Genomic DNA, 23,885 nt, shown 5'->3' with positions numbered 1-23,885 from the left:
TTCTAAAATCAGTGTAGAAAATTAAAATAACTCCATGCAATGATTTCCCATCAGATAACTTTTTGATGCCATGAAGTAAAGGAGCAATTCATTTATTCCACACACAGGTAGTACTTATTATGTGTCAGACACTGTTCAAAGTGCCTTACATTTAGTAACTCATTTAAAACTCCAAGTGAATGATGTATGTGGTATTTGTATTTTCATTTTATACTTGAAGAAATCAAGGCATAAAGAGCTTAGATAAGCTTTCCACGGTCATACAACTAGTAAATCGAATAGTCTGGATCCAAACCCAAGCAGGCTTGGCTTCAGAGTCTGCACCATTGAGCTATGGAACATCTCCAAATAAAATGACACTCAGTGAAGAAATCTTTTTACATCGATGTATAGGATTTCTTGGTGAAATAAATAGAGTTCTATATCAGCAACATTCAGTGGCAACCAAATCAGAGGAAACTCTGGAGATAAGAGTTTTTTCTACCTATTGACAATAGTCAGTAATGTACATTGAGCCGGCCCCATCCATGTGTCATGGAGATCTTTTTATGTTGTGTCTAATGAATTTTGTATGATTATATGAAATAATGTGAAAAGAAAACTTTTACAGTAGTTGGATAACTTTTGATGTTGATTTTTTTTTCCTTCAGGGAAATGAGAGGAGATAAAACTCTAAGTTGGAAGCTATAATTAATTCCCTAAATACTTCATTTATTTCAAAATCCATATATGACTACCACATTATTTAATATTTACAGCTACTGAATAACTGCTCCCTCATATGTATTAATAGTTCATTAATATTTACTGAGCATACACACATTGTTTATAGGACACTTCCCACTATGATTCTGGAAAAATGTTAAAGGTTTCATTGTGGCATATTTGTATACTTCATTAATTAATATGCATGTTGCAAAGGACAGTAATATGGATCTAGGCTTTGGAATCATAACTGAGTTCAGCAGCTGCCTCTGCTTTGATATACACAGATGTGTGAATCAAGACAGTGGGTGAAAAATGTTAAAGTAGTCTTAATTATTAGGACAATTTTACATAATTGGTGCTCAGTTGTGCAACAGGATTATGTAAATGTCATTAAATTTATTGTTAAGGTTTATATTTTGTTTTAATGGCCCTTGTTTCCTTCTGTTTCCAGACCGGTATATCATAGTTGGCAGCCACCATCATACCGCATATGGTCCTTACGGACAAGAGTGGGCTAGCAGCACTGCCGTAATCACGGCTTTTATCCGGGCCTTGATGTTAAGAGTTAAGAAAGGGTGGAGACCAGACCGCACAATTGTTTTCTGTTCATGGGGAGGAACAGCTTTTGGCAACATTGGCTCATATGAATGGGGAGAGGTAAATGTACATTAATTACTATGCTCTCATGCGCTCTCTCTCTCTCTTTTAGACTTAAGTTGACAAAATAAAGTTGTTGAAGCCAGGGATAAGAATGTGCCTTTCAACCCAGTTGTCCTGTCTTCTAACTTGCTGAGATCACCCATAAGACTGAGGGGGAATTAGAGCCCCGTGAACTGTGTATGATCTGCTACTATCTTACTCTTGATGCTACCAGACCTGCAGACTTTGATATACCCACAGTTGTTTTTACCTGGTTATTGTGTTTCTCCTTAGACAGGTTGATAGTTACTGGACAAGAAAAGATCAGGTGATACATACAATTACTTTTTTTTTTTAACTTTCTGGCAATTATCTGGAATTAGGAAACAGTCTCCTATGTTAAATATCTACTATCTTAGCATCATACCATAGCTTAAAATAGTGGTTTCCTTCCTTCTCACTCCCCCCATTCCATCCTCCTTGTAGTCCTACACTTCTATCTCTCTGTTCCTTCTTTCCTAAAAATCTATTAACCTGCCTACCTACCGGAACTACCTTAGGAAGGCTTTGTCCAAATGAAATCTAGCATGCAGTGGGTCACAGTTAGAATACCACTGGTATGTTTAAGTTTCAAATGCTTTTGATAGGTCTGTGTTTCACAGATGCACTGTATTTTTAATGGGATACATCAACTGATAATTGGATTGATGCCATATTAAAAACAAGGAAAACATTTTAAAACTCTTAGATATTCTATTTGCTTTATGATTTTTTTTAAAAAAAAAGGGTTAGTGGAAAATGTAGGAGAAAATCTATACAATTTTATCTAGGAAAATAAAACTATTTGATATTCTAGTTTATTTACTATCTCAGCTTTGGAAAAAAAAAAAAACCCTAAATATCTAATGGGAAATTCTCCTATTTCATTTTTTATTTAAGAACTCAAAAAAAAAAAAGATAAAATGTCTATTGACTTCAAGGGAATATCAAAAAGATACACAAAAGGAAATAGCAAGTGTCTTTTTAATTTGAAGAAAAAAAAGTCTTAAGAATGGAAAAATTTTAGTGTAAAATTTGTCAAGATATAAATGTTGCAAATTAGAATATTTTTCATACTCAAATTAGTTGTGTGACTATTTGTTCCATATTCAAAAGAACTAATTCAAATGAATAAATTCTATTGCTGAAAGAACATTTTTAAATTGACATATTTTTAATTAGATGGAAAATGTAATAGCTAAACCAACCTTTCAGACTTTTATTCCAAATTACTTACTTTAAAGACATAAACACGTTAAAAAGCAATTTGGGAAATATATTTGTAATCTGGGCTGATTTTAGTATTTTGGAATTCTTTTCATCATAAAATAGTATTTTAGTTTTCTTGCAACATTAAGGGGTGCATTTTAAAAAGAGTGTCTTAAAGATTTTCAAATTCCAAAAATGTATTCCTCTATATCATACAGCCTTCTCCATATCTGTCTAGTAATTTTCACATGAAATTTATATTAATCCTAAATTAACTCATATATTTCTAAGCTATGTTCTGAAAGTCAGCTTGTCCAACATTAGTAGTCCCTAACATATATCCTGAGCCCCTATGCATGGGGAAGTGCATTGCCAAAAGTCTTTGAATTTATTTGACCATCAAGCATCATAGCCTGTAAATTGAATCAATAAAGTGGCCTTGCATGTATATGGGCAATTATACTTTCAAATTGAGGAGATTATTTTGTGTGTTTGATAAAATATAAATTTATTTGTAAGTTTTACCAAATTTATTTTATCTTTCAATAGTTTTATATTTTTCTCTATCAGCAAATACAACTAAAACAACTAAAAAACCTATAATGTGGGAGTCCATAGGAAAAAGTATTTATGTTAGAAAAGGCTCTTCCTATTCAAAAAAAGTAGGGACCTCTGTCCTAACATATTTATGTCTATATGCATGTTTGGCAACTAATTATCAGTTCAGTCACTTTCTGGCTTTTTCCATGACTAGGTAAGCAAAGATACAAGAGTGAAGAAAATGGTGAATAACATAAAGATTTGATTATTGGCTCATAAAATATACCATGTAAAATTACTCTATCTCAGAAGATTATTACAATACTGTTCATGGAGCCATTTTAAACTAAATAGTTGAGAAGGAATTTAGAAAACTACTGGTTTTCCTGTTCTGTCTACTTTTATCAAATCTACTCCTGAGAACGAAACATTTACTTTGGGCTCTAACCTGATTTCCTAGTGAAGACGAATGCGGAAAGCACTTGTTGACATGTCATATTGCCGTATTTAATTCTGCTTGCAGAGGAAACCCCTGAAACCCACAGCTGTAAAAAGATCAGGTGATATTGGTCAATAAACTTAAAACTGAAATTTATGGTGATAGAGTTATTACAGAAGTGACTCAATACTGATCTCGATCCTTGAGGAAAATTACCACATTTTACTAAATAAGTAGTAAAATTTCTAAATAAAATAGTACCATTTACTAAATGAAAAGTACCATTTCTTCTTTTGAAGATTCTTCATTTTTCACAGGTGAGTGTGGAAATATTACAGAATTTACAGTCAGAAAGTCTGACTTCAGATTCTTTCTACCATAAAACGTTGTGGTCTTAGGTGAGATTAACTTTCTCCAAGACTTGATTCCGCCACATGTATACTAATGTGAGGTTCTCATGAGTGTAAAATGGACTAATACATAGACAGTGTCTCTGTGCTAGTGTGTAAATGGAAGTTGTTTTGCCACAGCACTTGTGGGACTTTTTTTTTCGAAAAAAAGGGACTTTTTAAAAAAATAACATTATGTGCAAAGCAGAGTGTTTAAGTTTCAGTTCATGATTCCTGTCCATTTAAAACATTTATTAATTTTAAATGGAATGTCTTCACCTATCTTACAGAGGTGTAGCTGAATTTTCAACTTAAAATAGGAGTCACGTACTGATTTGCTAGGGAGACAGGCTCTTGCGGTCTTCCATGTCATAGTGTTGGAGGAAGAAAGGTAAGGACCTAAGACATGAAGTAGGACGGATTTTAGGAAATTTCTATACAATTGTCACCATGATGATTAGTCATTAATGTTTGTACATAAAAGGGGGAATATAACCTCAGGCCTTCGTAGCAGCACCTTATTAATAGGCTCAGTGGTCTTCAGTTTGGGGGGATAGGGCTCAGCAGAGAAGTAGAATAACTATTCTGCTGAAATCATTTTTTTGCTACTCATGTGCATAAAATGTTTCAGGTTTTATTTCAGGTAATACGTGCAGGGACAAAGGTGTATTATGCCCCATTTTTGCTCAGAATAAAGAGCTACTGCATGTAAAAATTAGCTCATTGTCTCAAAGGAAAGGCCTAGTTTGATTAATCACACTAGTAGTTTACCCATGTCTGTTCTCTAACTCAGTAACTCTAAACTTAAGTGCTGTGGCTAGAGCAAACTTTCCATTCTGTACTCCAAAGCTGAATCTTCTACTAGGCTAACCATTTAAGAACATTCTCTTTTAAGATTTGACTTTTTTCAGGAACATGCTTAGAAATATTTTGTCATGTGTGATATGTAACTTCTTATCCCTTTTATTTAAAATCCTTTTGTGACCCTTGTACTCTCTAATAGAGTACATTTTTTAAAAACAGTAGTTGTGTCATGTAATGATTTTAAGTAGGGAGCGTCTATTATTCAACCCATAACTGATAAAGTAAAATATGTTACTTTTCTTAATTTTTTTTTATTTGTTTGTTTGTTTTGGTTTCAGGATTTCAAGAAGGTTCTGCAGAGAAATGTTGTGGCTTACGTTAGTCTCCATAGTCCCATAAGGGGTAACTCAAGTCTACATTCCATAGCTTCACCATCTCTTCGGCAACTGGTAATGGAGGTAAGATGAACTACTTCTTAATAAAATGATTAGACAAAACTGCCTATTTCTGTATAATTTGACATGTCTTGATGTTTTCATTTATTTTTAATATGCACAAAACCATCTATGTTTTAAGAAATAATCTATTGCTTATTCTTTTATCAATATTCCTTTAACCAGTTTCTTATGTTCTGCAATTCTGCTCTTGCCATGGTGGTACTTGTAGATAGAATTTTATAGTTACAGAGAACATATGTAAAAATGTAAATTTATTTCTTAAAAATTGAATTTAACTCTCAAGTTCCTAATTCTGTGAATCTTGACATTTTTTGGTAAACTTGTTTACTTTTAGACTTCTTCCGCCTCACTCATGTTTTGAGCAAATATAAGACCTGCCTTATCTTTTTGACAACATTGTAAGTCCCGTAAAAGCAGGATTTGTGTCTAGTTTCTAGAATATAGTGGTAACTAATTCCAAGATATTTAGAAAATATTATTTGAAAAATACTTAGGGGAAAGGGTAGCGTGCATTTTCCTATAGAGTAACTTGAAAAAAAAAACATGTAGTTTGTGATAATGTCTCACTAAAGTTATTTATTAAAAAAAAAAAATTAGTCACTCTGGGGGCTCCTGGATGGCTGGCTCAGTCGGTTAAGCATCTGACTCTTGATTTTTGCTCAGATCATGTTCTCAGGGTCCTGAGGTTAATCCCAAAGTCAGGTTCTCCCCTCAGCACAGAGTCTGCTGGAGATTCTCTCCCTCTGCCCCTCCCCCTGCTCGAGCTCACTTGCTCTCTCTCTCAAATGAATAAATAAACAAACAAATAAATAAAATTAAAAAAAAATTTTGTCATTTCTGGCCTGTTTCAAAAAGTTTTTCAGAACATCTTTCCTGTTTATTAGTTGAGTTCATTTTTATTTTTGCATTCTTTTTATGACTTATACTACAGATAAAATGATATGTGTTATTTCTCAGAATGAAAGTAATAATGTCACCACTGGGGGTGGTTTTCTCTCAACCTGAAGGGTTATCGGTGTATATTAAAAATGACCTTTTAGATACCCACAGAGTTTCCAGTGAGCATCATAGAAACTGAACTAGATAATGAACGGTGCTTTACTTTAGCCATGATGCCTGATTGAAATGTAATGCAAACTAACATTTTATGACTTTCATAAAGTATTTTCTAGTTTAATAGTTTTCATTGACATTTCCATATGTAGTATAATAAAGAAGACATTATGAAAAATGAAATAGATAAATCTGTACATTTGAGATCAGCCAAACCCCAGTATGCATGCCCTAAATTATATCCAGGTCTGTAAGTGAATTCCTCATGTGCTTTGTACTGCTTTGCATTCTGACTCTCTTACCTGCCTGGAAAAAAACTCAAAAGAGGAAAATCAGCTGCAGATATCTCTCTTAGAAAGTTAAGATATTTCTGTCCAAATGAGTGATCAGGAAAAAAGTATGAGCTCATGTATCCGGCAACTGGGGAGGGTTATTTTAAAATTTGTCTTCTCCTTCTCGCATGTTACAATATTTGTATTTTGAGAACTTTGGAAGATAAGTAATCATTGAAATTCATAAGCAAATAGAAATAACAAACAATTATTAAGGACTATCAAATCTAGGGAAATATCTATCTGTAGAAGTGTCCGAGAATATACTGCTTTTTAAAATATCTTTGTACATCTTGTAATAGAGAATTGTAAAATATTAGCATTTAAACCTAATTATCTAAAAGGACAGCATGGTTTATCAATAATGAATAGTGACATGGAAGATGTACCTTCTTATCTGCTTGGGGGAGGAATCTTTTTGTTCCGTAGTTGAAAATGTTTCTATATTAATCTAAGAATTAGTATATAAATTCTAATTTACTCAAAGAAAATTTCCTTTCACTTGAGAGAGAGCATATATGTGCTCTATAGGACAAATTAGAAAGGTAGGATTATCACAAATTCAAACAAAAGCATATGCAATTTAAAAAAATGGGAATTACTTAACTATATTGAATTTTATCAACACAAAACAAATACATATATAGTAATTTAAGATACATTTGCATACAATTATTTAATGCCAGATATTTTTCTTTAAAATACATAAATACACTTAAAAATATAAAGGTGAAGAGAACTGAAAGAAATAAAACCTCACAGTAATTTATATAATTTAAAATAATTTAACACTAGTGGCCTTTTATAAAAGAAAGATTTAAAGTGTTTCCTTGAAAAAATAAAAGGAACTGGGGTGCCTGGGTGGCTCAGTTGGTTCAGCGTCTGACCCTTGATTTCGGCTCAGGTCATGATCTCAGGGTCCTAGGGTCAAGCCCCACTTTGGCCTCCATGCTCAGCTGTGCACTGGAGATTCTCTCCCTCGTCCTCTGCCCCTCCCTCATCAAATAAATCAATCAATCTTTTTTTTTTTAAAAGGAACTGATTATAACAGAACATAAGTAACGTTACTTGAGAAAACATTTTATCAGGCTTCAGGACCCTTATATTTCATCAGTTTACTTAGATTCTGTTACCATATACAAATACATGTTTCATATAATCTAGTGTAAACCAAACAAAAACAAATTAAAAATTATTTTTCTACAAAGAACAATATTTTTTTACAAAGCATGCTGACTAAATTGTGGATGACTTAAGATTATACAGAGTATATTCTTGTATAGCAATGTACAGAATAAAAAAGATCTAGATTCATGTGGTAGAAATAAATATATCAGATAGAATCTTTAAAAAGATTAAGCTACAGTACTGCATTGATTGATTGATTGATTGATTTTTGTTTAAATTCAATTAGCCAGCATATAGTACCTCATTAGTTTATGATGTAGTATTCAGTATACTGACTTTTTTTTTTTAAAACTAGACACATACAGGATATTTTAATGGATTCTAAGCTTGATAAAAAACAAAACTGTGAAATGGTTACCCTAAATCAAATACCAGTTCAAGTTTCATTTTTAATGTATTATCCCAATTAAGGAAGATGATCATTTCGTCCTTGGTCCATTAGACCTTGGTATGCTATTTTTTTTTTTTTTTGTTTAAGTTAGACTTCATAGGTGATGGACATTGGGGAGGGTAAGTGGAGTGCTGTGAATCGTGTAAGACTGATGAATCACAGACCTGTACCCCTGAAACAAATACTATATTATATGTTAATAAAATATAGATGAACTGAAATCATGGTTTACATACAGTAAAATTCTCCCTTCTTTTTTTTTTAAATTTATTTATTTATTTGAGAGAGAGAAGGTACATGCAAGCAAAGGGAGGAGCAGAGGGAGAAGGGGAGAGAGAATCCCAGGCAGGCTCCCTCCTGAGCACAGAGCCCCACGTGGAGCTCGATCCTACAACCCTGAGATCATGACCTGAGCTGAAACCAAGAGTTGGATGCTTAACCAACTGAGCCATCCAGACACCCTTAAAATTCTCCCTTCTTAAGTATACAGGTCGATGAATTTTGACAAATGTGTACAAGCATATAAACACCATTATAATCAAGATATACAGTATTTCTATCCCAAAAATGTCCCATCATAGCCCTTTGCATTCAGTGTCCTCTCTTTATTCCTAGTTCCTGGCAAAGACTCATCCGATTTTTGCCAAAATGGTTTTGTCTTTCAGAATAGCATAAACAATGGAATCCTTCAGTATGTAGTCCTTTCTGTGTGGCTTCTTTTCCTTAGCGTGATTTTTAAAATATGTCCATGTTGAAACGGGAACCCTCTTACACTGTCAGTGGGAATGCAGACTGGTGCAGCCACTCTGGAAAACAGTGTGGAGGTTCCTCAAAAAGTTAAAAATAGAGCTACCCTATGACCCAGCACTTGCACTACCAGGTATTTATCCAAAGGCTGCAAAAATAGTGATTTGAAGGGGCACATGCACCCCAGTGTTTATAGCAGCAATGTCCACAATAGCTAAAATATGGAAAGAGCCCAGATTTCCATCTACAGCTGAATATACATATATATATTTATTTTATTTATAAATATTTATTTTTCGATGGAATATTATTCAGCCATCAAAAAGAATGGAATTTTGCAATGATGTGGATAGAACAAGAGGATATATTTTTTAAAGATTTTATTTATTTATTTGTCAGAGAGAGAGAGCACAAGCAGGGGTAGCGGCAGGCAGAGGGAGAAGCAGGCTCCCCGCTGAGCAAGGAGCCTGATGCAAGACTTGATCCCAGGATCCTGGGATCATGACCTGAGCCAAAAGCAGATGCTTAACCAACTGAGCCACCCAGGTGTCCCTAGAGGATATTATGTTAAGCAAAATAAGTCAGTCAGAGAAAGAAATACCATATGATTTCACTCATATGTGGAATTTAAGACACATAACAGATGAACATAGGGGAGTGGAAGGAAAAATAAAATAAGATAAAAACAGAGAGGGAGACAAACCGTAAGAGACTCTTAACTATAGGAAACAAACAGGGTTGCTGGAAGGGAGGTGGGTGGGGGGATGGGCATTAAGGAGGGCACTTGATGGAATGCGCCCTGGGTGTTATATGCAGCTGATGAATCACTAAATTCTACCCCTGAAGCTAATAATACAATATATGTTAACTAAATTGAACTTAAGTAAAAAAAATTAAAAAAAATATATGTCCATGTCATTACATGTGTCAGCAGTTTTACAACACGTAAATGACATGGATCTGGCATGGGATGACAAGGATAACAATCAGTCATGTCTGGGACGAATGCAGTACCTCTGGAGCTCTCCCTTCAGCTTGGTACTCTAACTTTGATTTTGAAACGAAGAGGAATTAAACCATTGAATTAAGAAAAGAAGCCATTTCTCTGAAATTAGTCTACTAAATTTGGATTAAATCATTGGTGGAGGGGTGCATTTGCTTAGTGCAGAAATGCTTAGTGACTATAGGTTTTTCTTAAAATTCATGAAAGACTGACTTTAAAAAAAATTCCCTAAAGAATAATGAAAAACTGATGGTTACCAAAGCTAGGTAATAGGAACATGAGAATGAATTCTACTGCTTTCCTTTCTTTGATATTTATTTGGAAACTTTCAGTGTAACTTGAAGAAAAACCTCAAAAAATGCTTAATTTTTCTAAATTATAACACTGATAACTAATAAATTCATTTGTCTTCTGAAAGGAAGTGAGGTACCCCTTGAATGGTAAATAAAAGTCAAAAACTAAGGTTTTATGTGGTTGATTTTTTTCCGTTAGTTTTGTTAATATTTTGAATCTACATTTCTGCTTCCTTTGTGCTACCAATATTTTTACCCCCCAAAAAATTAGTTCACTCAAATTAGCTTGTAAATTTTAGAATTAAAAATCTCAATTCAAAAAACTAAAAATTAAGTATTAGTATTTCTCTTAAAATCCATGTTTCAGAAACAGATATATTTTCAAGCTATCAATTACCTAATTACCTATTTCGTTTACAAAAATGTTAACTTCATATTAATATTTCCTTCTTGTTTACATTTTACTAGGCAAAAATACAGTGAAATAACTTTTTTAACTTACAATGGTAATGTTAATATGTGCATTATAGACATCAAAAAGTATGTCCATGACATAAAACTAGGAATTTTTTTATAAGATCCAGTAAACTATTATAAATGGACTTTTTAGTTAAATTTTAAAATCTCATCTACATAGTACTATCAGAGATTCTGGTGTGAATTTCCTAATTTTTACTCTATGGTTGGTGGTCATTTGGATTTGTATGATTATTTCTAGTTTTTAGCTATAATGAATATAGTTCCTATGATTATTCTTTTTTTTTTTAAGTTTTATTTATTTATTTATTTGAGAGAGAGAGAGCACATGAGAGGGGGAAGGGTCAGAGGGAGAAGCAAACTCCTTGCTGAGCAGGGAGCCTGATGCGGGACTCCATCCTGAGACTCCAGGATCATGACCTGAGCCGAAAGCAGTCGCTTAACCAACAGAGCCACCCAGGCACCCATTCCTATGATTATTCTTATGTGTTGGTAGAATGGGTGCACTCATTTTTCGTGGGTATTTATCTAGAAATGAAATCAGTAGGTCACTGGATAGGCATGTGATTAATTTTAGTAGGCTGCCAAAGAATTGACCAAAGTATTAATTGCACTACCTTTGTAGTGTAATTGTATGAATGTATGAATGTCCTAGTTGCCCTATATCAACACATCAGTGTATGTAAGTGTATCTTTTTGGGTTTTAATTTTAATTTCCCTGATGATTAATAATGATGAATAATGTGGATATCTTTCTCTGTAAAGGATACTTTTACCTATTTAAAAAAAAAGAATTGTTCATCTTTGTCTTATCAATATGTAAGAATTCTTTATATATTCTCGATTTAAGTTTTTTGTTGGTTATGTATTTTGAAATCTTCTAGTCCGTGGCTTGACATTTCACTCTCTTCCTGGTAGCAAAACACCTTAATTATTAATCTTATGTAAATCTTCTAAACAGTATTTATTGTTCCATATCTTTTACAAAACACAGTGAACTTAATTTAGTAGCTATGTTTAAGGAGCATTATAAACCTTTATTATCCTCTCATTCACAAACATTTTGAGTCCTTATTCTCCCTCTCTCAATTCACTCATGTACAAGTAGGTACCCATTTAGGCCTCCTAAATGAGTAAGGAATAAAAGATCTTCATAAGATCCACTTTTTTAGAAGAAAACTCTTTCTTAAAAACCATTTCCATTGATCCTTAAGTGTACAATAAAGGATATACGGATCAATGTCCTCTTAGTTAGTGAAACACAACTGTCTTCATGCAAAGTCAGTTATGGAATTCAAGGTAAAATAAGATTTCTCCCCAAATAATAATTTTAAATATTAGGATGCAGTACAAACACACACATCCCTCTCTCTATATACTGCTGTTTCACATTTATTTTTTGAAATCATCTTTCATAGTTCACAGAAGGTATTGATTTTGCCTTTAGAAAAACAGAATTTGATCATCCATATATTAGTCAGTGCTCTATGTCTCAAGTAAATAGTGAGGAAATTTCTAAGAGGTTATTTTGGTCAAGCCTAAAGCATTCGTACATATGAAAGTAGTCAGTCTAGCTATATTCTTCTTAAATGTCATTTTTGAAACACCTGCCACACACTGGCAAACCTGATCAAACCTGATCAAAACCAAACAATTACATCAATATTATAAAACAAGCCACAGGACAGACAGTGTTGTTATTTTTTTTTTTAGATTTTATTTATTTATTTGAGACAGAAAGAATGAGACAGAGAGAGCATGAGAAGGGGAGGGTCAGAGGGAGAAGCAGACTCCCTGCTGAGCAGGGAGCCTGATGTGGGACTTGATCCCAGGACTCCAGGATCATGACCTGAGCTGAAGGCAGTCGCTTAACCAACTGAGCCACCCAGTTACCTGACAGTGTTATTTTTTTAAGTCCCTGCAAAAAAGTAGCAAAGATTTTCTTAGTTTTATAGTGTTTTTAAAAATTTTTTTTTCATGTTTTATTTTTTAATACCAAGAACTACCCACCAGGAAATAAGAGTACATATATCTTAATTCAGTTGCATTCATTAGAGCATTGAGGCCAGAACCAGACTACGGTATTACATCATTATGAATACCCCCAGCCTGTTGCAGGGCTCTATAATAAGGTAAATATTTATAAAGAACCCAACTGTGTATGACATTCCTGTAGGTGTTGTAGGGAACACAATTAATAGATGAAATGCCCCTGTTGCCCGGGAGCTTATGACTTTACCATGAACCTCAGATATGCATAAATAGCTAAAACATAGGGGTGAGTGTGATGTGTGCTATGCTGGAGTTCACAGGAAAGAGGCAATGAAATCGGTTTAATTAAGAATCATGCATTATGTAACAGTGGCAAAAACATTGAATATACTCAGAATCTTGAAGACATTTAACCATCTGTCTTGTCAAAGCTCAATACTTTGATCATGTAAACCAACTGCTCTTTTCCAGATCTACCAATGCTTCTTTTCAAACTACACAACTGATGTCCATTTCCTTTTCCTTGCTCAAGTCAAGTGCAACTGCGTTATGCTTCTGATCTTTTTCTCTTGTGTTGAGGGGTACTGAACTGCCATGGCCATGTCTGCTGTGGTACTTGTACAGTTGCTACCTAATGCCACAGTGCTGGTTCCCACTCAGCCTGACCATGCCACTATTCCCTATGGGATAGAAATAACACAGAGGAGACATGTTAGTCCCAGATTGGTTCTGGGACTAACTAATTGGTTCAAATGGGTGAGTTTCTAGAAGCCTGACTTCCAAATAACAGAGTTGTTAGTTAAATTTTTTCTCTTGATTTCATTTTTATGCACTGTGGAATTAAAATGACTAGCTCTAGTCTGCGAGCGCTGCCATAACAGAATACCACACTGGGGGGTTTAAAGAACAGAAATTTATTTTCTTACATTTCTGGAAGCTGGAAGTCCAAGATAAGATTCAGGTAGGAGAAACTGTTCCTAAGCCCTCTCTTCTTGGCTTGCAGAGAGCCACCTTCTCACTGTGTCTTCACATGGTCTTTTCCCTGTGCATGCTCATTTCTTGAGTCTCCTCTACTTCTTAAAAGGATGCCAATGCTATGGGATTAGGGCTCCATCCTTATGTTCTCATTTAACCTTAATGACCTTGTTGAAGGTTTTACCTCCATAAATATGGTCACTTTGGTGGCTAGATTTCAACCTATAAATTTTGGGAAGACATAATTTAGTCCATAATATTGACCAAAATGCAGAGTGGTAGAGTACAAAAGGTATAATGGTAGAATTTAAAAAGCTGGCTTTTCTTTTTTTCTCTCTTTTGTTGATAATTTTAATAGAGAGTACTGGAGCAAAGCTTAATTTCTCTTCTACTTGCTATAAAATATAAAAGTATAATTGGCTTTGAAACATTCTCTACTGACTTGTCTTTCGTGATACATGACATAGTTTTTGTGTATTTGGTTTTATCCTTGTTAGTTTTTATCTTTTGTTTATTTTTTTAAGGAGAGAAATTCTCTGTGCTTTCTTGCTTCCTATACATTACAACTCTCTTCAGTGGATTCTGCTTAATTCTACTTAATTTATCTTCCTTTTTGCTGCTTCTACTACCAGTAGCCAACTGAGGTGACCATAAATAGTAATAAACTGTTTTAAAATCCTATCTTACACTAATTTACAACTTCAGTAAAGTCTCACATTTAAAATTGTGATTCTATTGGCAGGTGAATCTGTCTCCTAGGTTTACAATACTTTTCTTTGTGTTAAAACCAAGCAACCCCTCCAGTTTATTACCATTTTACAAGGTTTTCTGTTCGTGTATGCTGACAATTTGTAAATCCCCTTTTATTTAAATCTAGATATCAAGGGAAGTCTTCATCAGATTCTGGCTAAAACCCTGAATCAGAAGGCAGCTGTTTAAATATTTGTATGACATAGCCAAAGAATAGTGCAAACAATTAGAGATATTAAAAAATTAACAAATTTACTGTGAATGCATTCATGCAATCAAAATGAATATCATGTTCCTAGATGGCTTTAGCTGAGTTAGTTTTAGTCTATGAGTTTTTGATTGGTGTATAAGACACTAGATCCCTACAGGACTCAATAGAATGGCCATTTACTCAAGGGAACTATTAGTGAATCACCATTGTTGGCAGGTTAGATAAAACTGTTTCACCTATACAATGCACTTTACCATGTAAAAAAATGAAACTTATTCTGATGAACTAATTGTCCTTTTCCCCCACTTGATCTTTAATATATTTTAGTTAAAAACTTACCACTGATGTCAGCAGTGAATTATCTATATAGCAATTACAATAGTAATGCTTTGTCCTTATGATGTATGACATTTTATCTAAAATTTCTATGAGTAATGAAATTAATTTCAACAGATATGGCTTCATGCTTTAAACAAACCATCATTTCAGGGATGCCTGGGTGGTTCAGTCAGTTAAGCATCTGACTCGTAATCTCAGCTCAGGTCTTCATTTCAGGGTGATGAGCTTGGACCCTGCATTAGGCTCCATACTGGGCATGGAGCTTACTTAAAAACAAACAAACAAACAAACAAATAAAAACACCTTTTCAAATATAACTACGGGAATAATTTTAGTTTCTATTGGCATGTGCTTACCCCAAATAAGTTGTATAAATTATGACTTCTTTCCTTTTGTTTGTTTGTTAGTTATATTTTTAAGTAGCATCTTAACCAAACAATTTTGTATTTGTGTTGATTTTGTATTTGAATGGCTCCCTTTGTTCTTTAACAAAATAATTTGTTTCTATATACTAACAATGAATTATCTGAAAGAGAAATTTAAAAGCAATGCCACTGGGGCACTGGGCGGCTCAGTGGGTTAAGCATCTGCCTTTGGCTCAGACCATGATCCTGGGGTCCCAGATTAAGCCCAGCTCCTTGCGGCAGGCTCCCTGCTCAGCAGGGAGTCTGCTTCTCCCTCTGCCCCTCCTCCTGCTCATGCTCGCACGCAGGCTCTCTATCACTCTCTCTCTCTTATTTTCTCTCTCTCTCAAATAAATAAATAAAATCTTTAAAAAAATAAATAAAAACAATTCCATTTACAATAGCACTGAAAACAATCAAATACTTAAGAATGAATTTAATCAAAGAGGTGAAAGGCCTGTACACCGAACATTTTAAGACCTTAATGAAAAGAATGGAAGACGACACAAATAAATGGAAAGATAATTCATGTTCTTAGATGAGAAGAATTACTATTATAAAAAATGTCCATGCTTTGCAAAGTGGTCTACAGATTCAATGCGATCTCTGTCAAAATTCCAATAGCATTTTTCACAGTAATAGAAAAAAACTATTCTAAAATTTATATGGAGCCACAACAGACCTCAAAGAGCCAAAGTGATCCCAACAAAGAAGAACAAGTCTGGGAGTATCACATTCCCTGATTTCAAGCTATATTACAAAGCTATATTAATCAAAAACAGTTGGGGCTCCTGGGTGGCTCAGTCTGTTAAGCGTTGCCTTTGGTCATGATCCTGGGGTCCTGGAATCAAGCCCCGCATCGAGCTCCCTGCTCAGCGGGAAGCCTGCTTCTCCTTCTTCTGCTGCTCCCCCTGCTTGTGCTCTCTCACTCTCTTTCTGTTAAATAAATACATAAAATCTTTAAAAAAAATCAAAACAGCATGGTACTGGCATAAAAACAGGCACAGAGGCCAGTGGAACAGAACAAGGAGTACAGAGATAAACCATGCATATATGGTCAACTAATTATTGACAGGATATCAGGAACATACTCTTAAATAAATGGTGCTGGGAAAATTGGATATCCAAATGCAAAAGAATGACACTGGACGAATGTACAGCATGGTGACTAGAGCTGATAATACAGTACTGTATACTCAAAGTTTTTTAGAGTAGATCTGAAGCATTACACACACATACACATACACACAGTTACCTATGTTCACTATGTGAGCTGATGGATATGTTAATTATCTTGATCTGGATAATCATTTTACAACATATATGTATATGAAATCATCATTTTGTACATTTTAAATATATATAATTTAAATGATTAAAAACTCTAAAATGAAAAATCTAAATAGGCTCTTGGTCAAAAAAACAAATGAAATAAATGCTTTGCTAAAAAAAGTGAATTCTGAAGCAAATGGAAATTGATGAAATAATATTAAATGAATGGTTGAACAAATAAACATGATAATGAATCTTGCTTTAAACTCATATTTCCCAGTGTGTGTTGTGAAAGATATACTAAATAGAACCTTCAGTATGTATCTGATGCATAGCAAAGATCCAGAGGTAAATAGGACATGCAGTCTTTCCCAAACTTGTTTTGTTCTAGAACCATTCTACTACAGGCAATTTGTGAAAATGGTCGGGGAGATGCTGCTTTAAACACACCCTATATGCACCTAAAAGTTGGTATTTTTACAGAAGCTTAAATAAATATTCAATCCCTTCACTTTGAAAATGGATTTCTTCAAACGGCAAGATCTACAATTCACATACACTTTTTCAGAAACACACCTTAATATACAGTGCTGATAAGACTTGAAGGCACTCGGATTATTCCTTCCCTTTGATCTGGAATTTCACCTGCAAATTTATAGCCTTAAGCTTCCTATAATTTAACACTAATCTCTCCACAGTAACTGCTGTTAACTATATTTTAGTAGGAAAATTATAATTTTAAGACCAGAGTGATAAAGTAAATTGAACAGCAGAAGAAATTAAGCTCGTTTAACCCTGAAACAGCAATACTCCTGAGGGCCACGATAACAATTTTCTGTATGTCTCCAAGGAGTAGACAAATCATTTCAATTCAGCCCATGGAAGAATGCTCAAATAGGATGAATTATCTTAAGGTGCTCAAATATTGTGTAGGTTTTGTGAAGAGGGATTGAACATTTTTATGGGTGGTTACTTCAGCCAGTCTTTATAGAGTAATTCACTTGTGAATTCATCCTCTGTTTGTGTTTGTTTGTTTAGTTGCATAACGCACATGACAGCCTGCAATTAGTTTCTGGGTTGTTAACTTTCATGTCGATCATTTATTTTTTTTAAATTTTTTTATTATGTTATGTTAATCACCATACCGATCATTTATTTATCTATATTGAACCTTTACAAATTCTGGCTCTAAGTGTATAAGCTATATTTAATATGTTATATATTAACATATATTAACATATATTTAATATATTATATATTAACATCTCACCCTGAAGTACTTCCAACTCATTTATCTGGGAGAGTCAATGGTAACCACAGAAAGAGTGAAAGAAGGCAGTAGCCCAGATGTAAAAACTAAAATAGACATGAATTTAGAGAGGATTATAAAGAAAAGATAGTTTAAAATCACAGCATCAGAACTGCTACCCTGGGTGCCTGAGTGGCTCAGTTGGTTAAGCAACTGCCTTCGGCTCAGGTCATGATCCTGGAGTCCCGGGATCCAGTCCCACATCGGGCTCCCTGCTCGGCAGGGAGTCTGCTTCTCCCTCTGACCCTCTTCCCTCTTGTGCTCTCTATCTCTCATTCTCTCTCTCTCAAATAAATAAATAAAATCTTAAAGAAAAAGAACTGCTACCCTTTTCCTCAGTATACCTTTTTGAAAGTAAAGTAATCCAAAATTATTTAGTTTGAAAATTTCAGAAATTGAATGAAGGATATTAATTTATAAATTATGTTTTACATGAAACTCAGTTATCTTTGAAATAAAATGACATATCTTCTAGTTGTATATGGCATATCATCCAAAATGTTAAGCAAGTTTCAATAATATTCATAGGTTAAGATAATAATAGATTAAGAAAATAATAAGATATTGCATGATCCCAAAATGAGGTGACAGGCTCTATCTTGGTGAAAATCCACAAAGGTGATTGGCATTTTTACTTTATCCTAGAAACAGGAATTTGATAAAGAGCTATATACATTACAAAGAATCCCCTGACAATCTAGCTCCTTTCATTAATTTATTTTGCTCTTCATAGAAAAATTATAAATATTACATGGGCAAAAGTAAAATCAATCATCTATAATTTTGCTCAGAGGAAACCACTGAGAATATTTTCCTCTGTGTAATGTGTGTAGATATATTGTTACCAAAAGGAAACTGTATCTGCAGTTTTTTTCCTCTCAAAACATTATAGTTTACATTAAAAAATATATATATATTATAATATCTTTGGTACATGAGTGAGTCAAATGAAAGTAAGTATAGGAGAATTTATTGTAATATACTTATAACTTTTTGGGGCACCTGGGTGGCTCAGTCGGTTAAGCGTCAGCCTTCAGCTTGGGTCATGATCCCACAGTCCTGGGATTGAGGCCAGCATTGGGCTCCCTGCTCTGCAGGAAGCCTGCTTCTCCCTCTCCCGCTCCCCCTGCTTGTGTTCCCACTCCTGCTGTGTCTATCTCTGTCAGATAAATAAATAAAATATTTAAATATATATATATATATATATATATATATATATATATATATATATACTTATAACTTCTCTGTAGGGTTGGAATTTTTTTCAAAATAATATATTCAGTTAATTAATGTGTGTTATTTTATTTCATAGCTATATAAACATTTGTTAACCAGTTCCTTTTTTAAGAACATTTATATACTGTGCAAAGGTTTTTTTTTTTTTTAATTAACATTGCTACTATATATTAGGTTGTACATACTTCTGGCCTCTTTCCAATTAGTTCCTTTATCAGTCACTAGTCAGTTGCTTGTAACAAAAGGCATTTCTTTAAGCAGAAATAGGTTTTTAATGTGGAATTATTTGTTACAAAGTTTTCAGAAGGGCCGCAGGAGACCCCTCTAGGTCTTTCAGGCATGACTTATAGAACAGGATGATAATAGAGACCTTCCAAGGGCATTTCTATCTGCATGGTAAGAAAGCTTAGGATTCAAGAAGCTACTGCCCAAATTACTCATCTAGAGCCCAGTGCTTCTACTAAGGTCCAGTGAGCTCATAGTTATTGGCTTTAGGACCACATTGCCGCAGCCATAATGCAGAGAGAAATGTTGTGTCCCACAACCTGCACCTTGAAGACCGCAAGGCCAGAATCCCATCTCTTTACCATGAGTGCAGGGCCAGCAAATACCTCTGCCGCATTATGTTCATCTTACTAACCTCATACAGGTGTGTGTACTTGGTGGCAGCTCTCAGCAAGTTGTAAAGTGATCACTAGCTTTCCAGGCTTCAGTCACGGAGTAGCCATCTGCAGTGTTTTACACTTTCTTAGAATAAACTCCAAAATATCAAATTTCTGGATCCAAAATATTAGTTTATAAATATCACAGCAATATATTGGAGTGCCTCTTCTTATATGCACTCTTTCGCAGAACTGTGTTTTAACATTCTTTCTCTTATTATTTGTAAATATTCAAGCATGATAGTATCTATGTTGCTATTTAATTTATATCTGTATATGCTTGATTGCCTGGGGAGATGTTTGTGTTGTTGGAAGTTCGGAGGAACAACAGTGCACATCCTAGAGCAGTTCCTAGGATGTTGGAGATAGTGCTCTCCAACATCTAGTTTTCTGATTGAAAGGGGTCATAGGTTTGACGTATTATCCTTTCTTTATTTTTTTTTATTTTTTATTTTTTTTTTAAAGATTTTATTTATTTATTCATGAGAGACGGAGAGAGAGAGGGAGGGAGAGAGAGCGAGAGAGAGAAGCAGAGGGAGAAGCAGGCTCCCAAGGAGCAGGGAGCCCGATGCGGGACTCGATCCCAGGACCCTGGGATCATGACCTGAGCCGAAGGCAGACGCTTAACCATCTGAGCCACCCAGGCGCCCTATTTTTTTTTAAAGATTTATTTATTTATTTGAGAGAGCGAGAGAGTACATGAGAGGGGGGAGGGTCAGAGGGAGAAGCAGGCTCCTTTGCTGAGCAGGGAGCCTGACGTGGGACTCGATCCTGGGACTCCGGGATCATGACCTGAGCCGAAGGCAGTCGCCCAACCAACTGAGCCACCCAGGCGCCCCTTATCCTTTCTTTAGATCTTTACTCAGAATCACCTGAGTGAGAAATTCCTGACTCCAACATTTGAAATATGAAACACCATCTTGACATTTTACATCTCCTTTAGAGCTTTATTTTTTTTCTCTTTAGCACTTACCATTAACACTTTATATATCTTAATTTTTGTATATTATCTCTTTTCCCAGTAGACTATAAACTCCCTGAGAGGAGAGAATTTGGATGATTTTATTCATTGCTGTATTTCCAATACCTGGTACATAGAGACCACTCAATAATAGTTCATGAATGAATAAGTAAATGAATATTTGTTTTCTTACACCTTCTATTTTTATTAAATAAAGCTTACATATGGGACTTCTGTTTCCACCTGGGATGTAAAAATCTGCAGGGGACCCTGCTCCCACCCTAACACTGAGAACAAGTGAGATAGGTTACAAAATCACAGTTTTAAGGAATCTTAGATAAAAATCTTTTAGAGATCTGAGGCTGCAAATAAGCCTAAGTAAACTGAAATCCAGGAACTGGTAAATCCTTTCTAGGGGAAAAGAGCTGCTTCAATCATGGCAGAATGACAAGATGAGGAGGAATCTAGGAAAGACATGGGTGAGGAAGAAATCAGCAGAATCAATAAACTTTTAACAGACCCCTGGGGATGGCATGATGATTTAGAATTCCAATAGCCTCGACTGTTCCCCATAGATCTTCCCTGAGCACACAAGTTGGGACACCAAAAGCTGGAGGCAGGGCAGATCAGCTGTGAGAAATACCTTCCAAAACATACCAGATATTCACCACGTGCAAGACCAGTTGCTGAAACCTGAGTTAGGTTTGCTGAGAGAAATCCCTGTGAGATGCTCCAGATCCTCACTGAGCTCAAAAAGGGAGCTGCCAGTAGCTGGAGGCAAGGAAGAATATGAGAAAAAGTCCTCTGAGGCACTCAGAACTTTCCTGAGTACAAAACAGTGATTGCTAGAGGTGAGGAGGCAGGGTAGGTAAACTGAGAGAAATCCACCAAGGTGGTAGCTGTTGAAGTTTAGAGCAGGGCAGCCAAGCAGAAAGAAATCTCCTGAAGCTCGGAAAACCAGGCATAGGACTGCAAGTGAAGGTTATTCCAAGCTGCCAAAACAAAACAAAACAACAGAAAACTGGCATTTAGGCTATAAAACAGTGAGGCATCACTCATGGTTTGGACCACTGGCATCTGGACATAAAGATATCACTGGAGTCACATCAAGAATCAGACCTCAGCATGGAGTTCACAATAAATCACACTGTTAGCATAAACTACTGGATAGTTTATGACCTAGGACTTCAGGCATAGAAAAGTCTCAGGCAGAATATTCCAAGGGCTCAGAGCTCCTCTCTCAGGAGGGAAATGTGCTAGGTTTGAGCAATCCAGGCCTGCTGAGTTAACCCTTAACTCCTTCCCACACAGAAATGTTAAAATGAGTTTCCATGCTAAAAGGAAATGATCTGCAGGGAGAAATAGAGAGCACCCAAAAGGCAAATATAATGACCCCAAAGATAAATATAATCAGTATTTCATGGGCAAATGTGATAGATAATATATTTTTAAAATCTAAAATGCTAGAATGGCTACAATTAAAAAGACTCAACACCATATAGTGACAAGTTTTTTGAGTAACTGGAATTCTCATACTTTATTAGTGATGGTGTGAAATGGTACCACCACTTGAAAAAGTGATTGGCAATTTCTTATAAAGATAAACATTTATCAACCATATTACCAATAATCCCAAGACTAGGTATTTATCCAAGAGAAATAAAAATACGTCTATACAAAGATATGCACAAGCATGTTTATGAGACCTTTATTCATAATAGCCCAAACTGGAAACAATCTAAATATCTGTCAGTAGAAGAACAGGTGAGTAAATTGTAGTTTAATCATATGATGGAATGCTACCTAGAAATAAAAAGGAACAATCTATTGATACATGCAACATCAAACGTTATGATTTGCAATAGAAGCCAGACACAAGAGTACATATTGTATGATTCCATCCATACAAAGTCCTAGAACCAATCTATGGTGAAAGAGATCAGAATAGTATCTACCTTGAATATTAGAGTGTTATTGTACATAAACTTGAATACATATATATTCAGTATAAATCCTAAAAAGAAAATCCACAAAATGTTCCATCTCATGCTTAGAGATGCAAAATTTCTAATATAATATTGCTGAAGCTAAGCATAAAATACTGTTGGAAAAGAAAAAGTTACTCGCTTTTCAGTAAGAAAGAATTAAGGAAACTAAAATATACTTATGTAAGGGACATGTATTAGCCAACATCTAAAAAAATCTCAGTGTGAATGTTAAAGTAATCATTAAATTCTAAGTCTGTTAAAATTACAATAACTTTTTATTCAATGAATTCTTCAGTTCATAGAGGAGGCTCCTTAAACCTGAAGTTTTCAAGAAGTTGCTGTTCAGTATTAAATTTCTAATCATCAAATGCATCTCAGTAGATAAAATCATGAAAATTGTCAGCTTCAAATATTTATCCATAGACTGAAGACATAGAGTCTAGTTAAGCAAAAGCTTTTTAAGTAACTCGGAAAATCTGTGCAGTTGGCAAAGAAGGCCATGGCCTATGGAATGGTCTTTTAATCTGTCAGTATCTCAAGGCGCATTAAGTGTAGTAAATACAGCTCTCAGCTCCCTTTGAGATAATCTTTCAAAGTGCTGTACCAACTGTCATGTGACATGTTCAGAAATTTCTCCAAAAGATCTTTTCATCATGTTGAAAAAGATAGTTGTTCTTACAGATGCATTGCTTCCTTAAAAGTAATTTGTGTCTACATGTTCACCAACCTATTCGTTTTATTTGAAATTACTGATTTCTTTTAACCTAAAAAAAAATAAACCGTAAATTTAGGTCAGACTCATAATTTATCTGAGTGAGATGCTGATGTTGGTCTTAGGGAATTTTTTGAGGAAAACATAGGTAGAGATTTGACATAACCTTTTGAGATGGCCACTTAATGCTTTGTTATCTTCTGTAGCCATTCTAATTTCCTTAAGCATTTTACTAGATGAAGGGAATTGAATTATAGTTGTTAACTTCTTCTCTGCTCATTCCAGTAACATCTTTGAACTGGTTCTAAGTTGAAATACACTACCAATTGCCTTAATGATTCCTGGCTTTCTAACTGTTTTAGCTA

General features: G+C 34.7%; 1 protein-coding gene across 8 annotated transcripts in view; it reads left to right on the top strand.

Moving 5' to 3' along the window:
• NAALADL2 (N-acetylated alpha-linked acidic dipeptidase like 2) overlaps window positions 1-23,885 on the top strand; it is a 1,329,911-nt gene that overhangs the window by 997,318 nt on the left and 308,708 nt on the right. For all 8 annotated transcript variants that reach the window (XM_073897013.1, XM_073897016.1, XM_073897023.1 and 5 more), the window contains 2 exons: window positions 1,160-1,365; window positions 5,106-5,225. In XM_073897013.1, coding sequence (XP_073753114.1) covers window positions 1,160-1,365; window positions 5,106-5,225 — 326 coding nt within the window. The remainder of the gene's footprint in view (window positions 1-1,159; window positions 1,366-5,105; window positions 5,226-23,885) is intronic.

Source organism: Callorhinus ursinus, unplaced genomic scaffold (genome assembly GCF_003265705.2).
Source record: "Callorhinus ursinus isolate GAN/ISIS: 27379988/994484 unplaced genomic scaffold, GSC_fseal_2.0 scaffold1, whole genome shotgun sequence".
In the NCBI taxonomy this organism is placed as follows: Eukaryota; Metazoa; Chordata; class Mammalia; order Carnivora; family Otariidae; genus Callorhinus; species Callorhinus ursinus.
The sequence above is the reverse complement of the archived record's forward strand: the minus strand, read 5'-3'. Positions and strand labels throughout refer to the sequence as shown.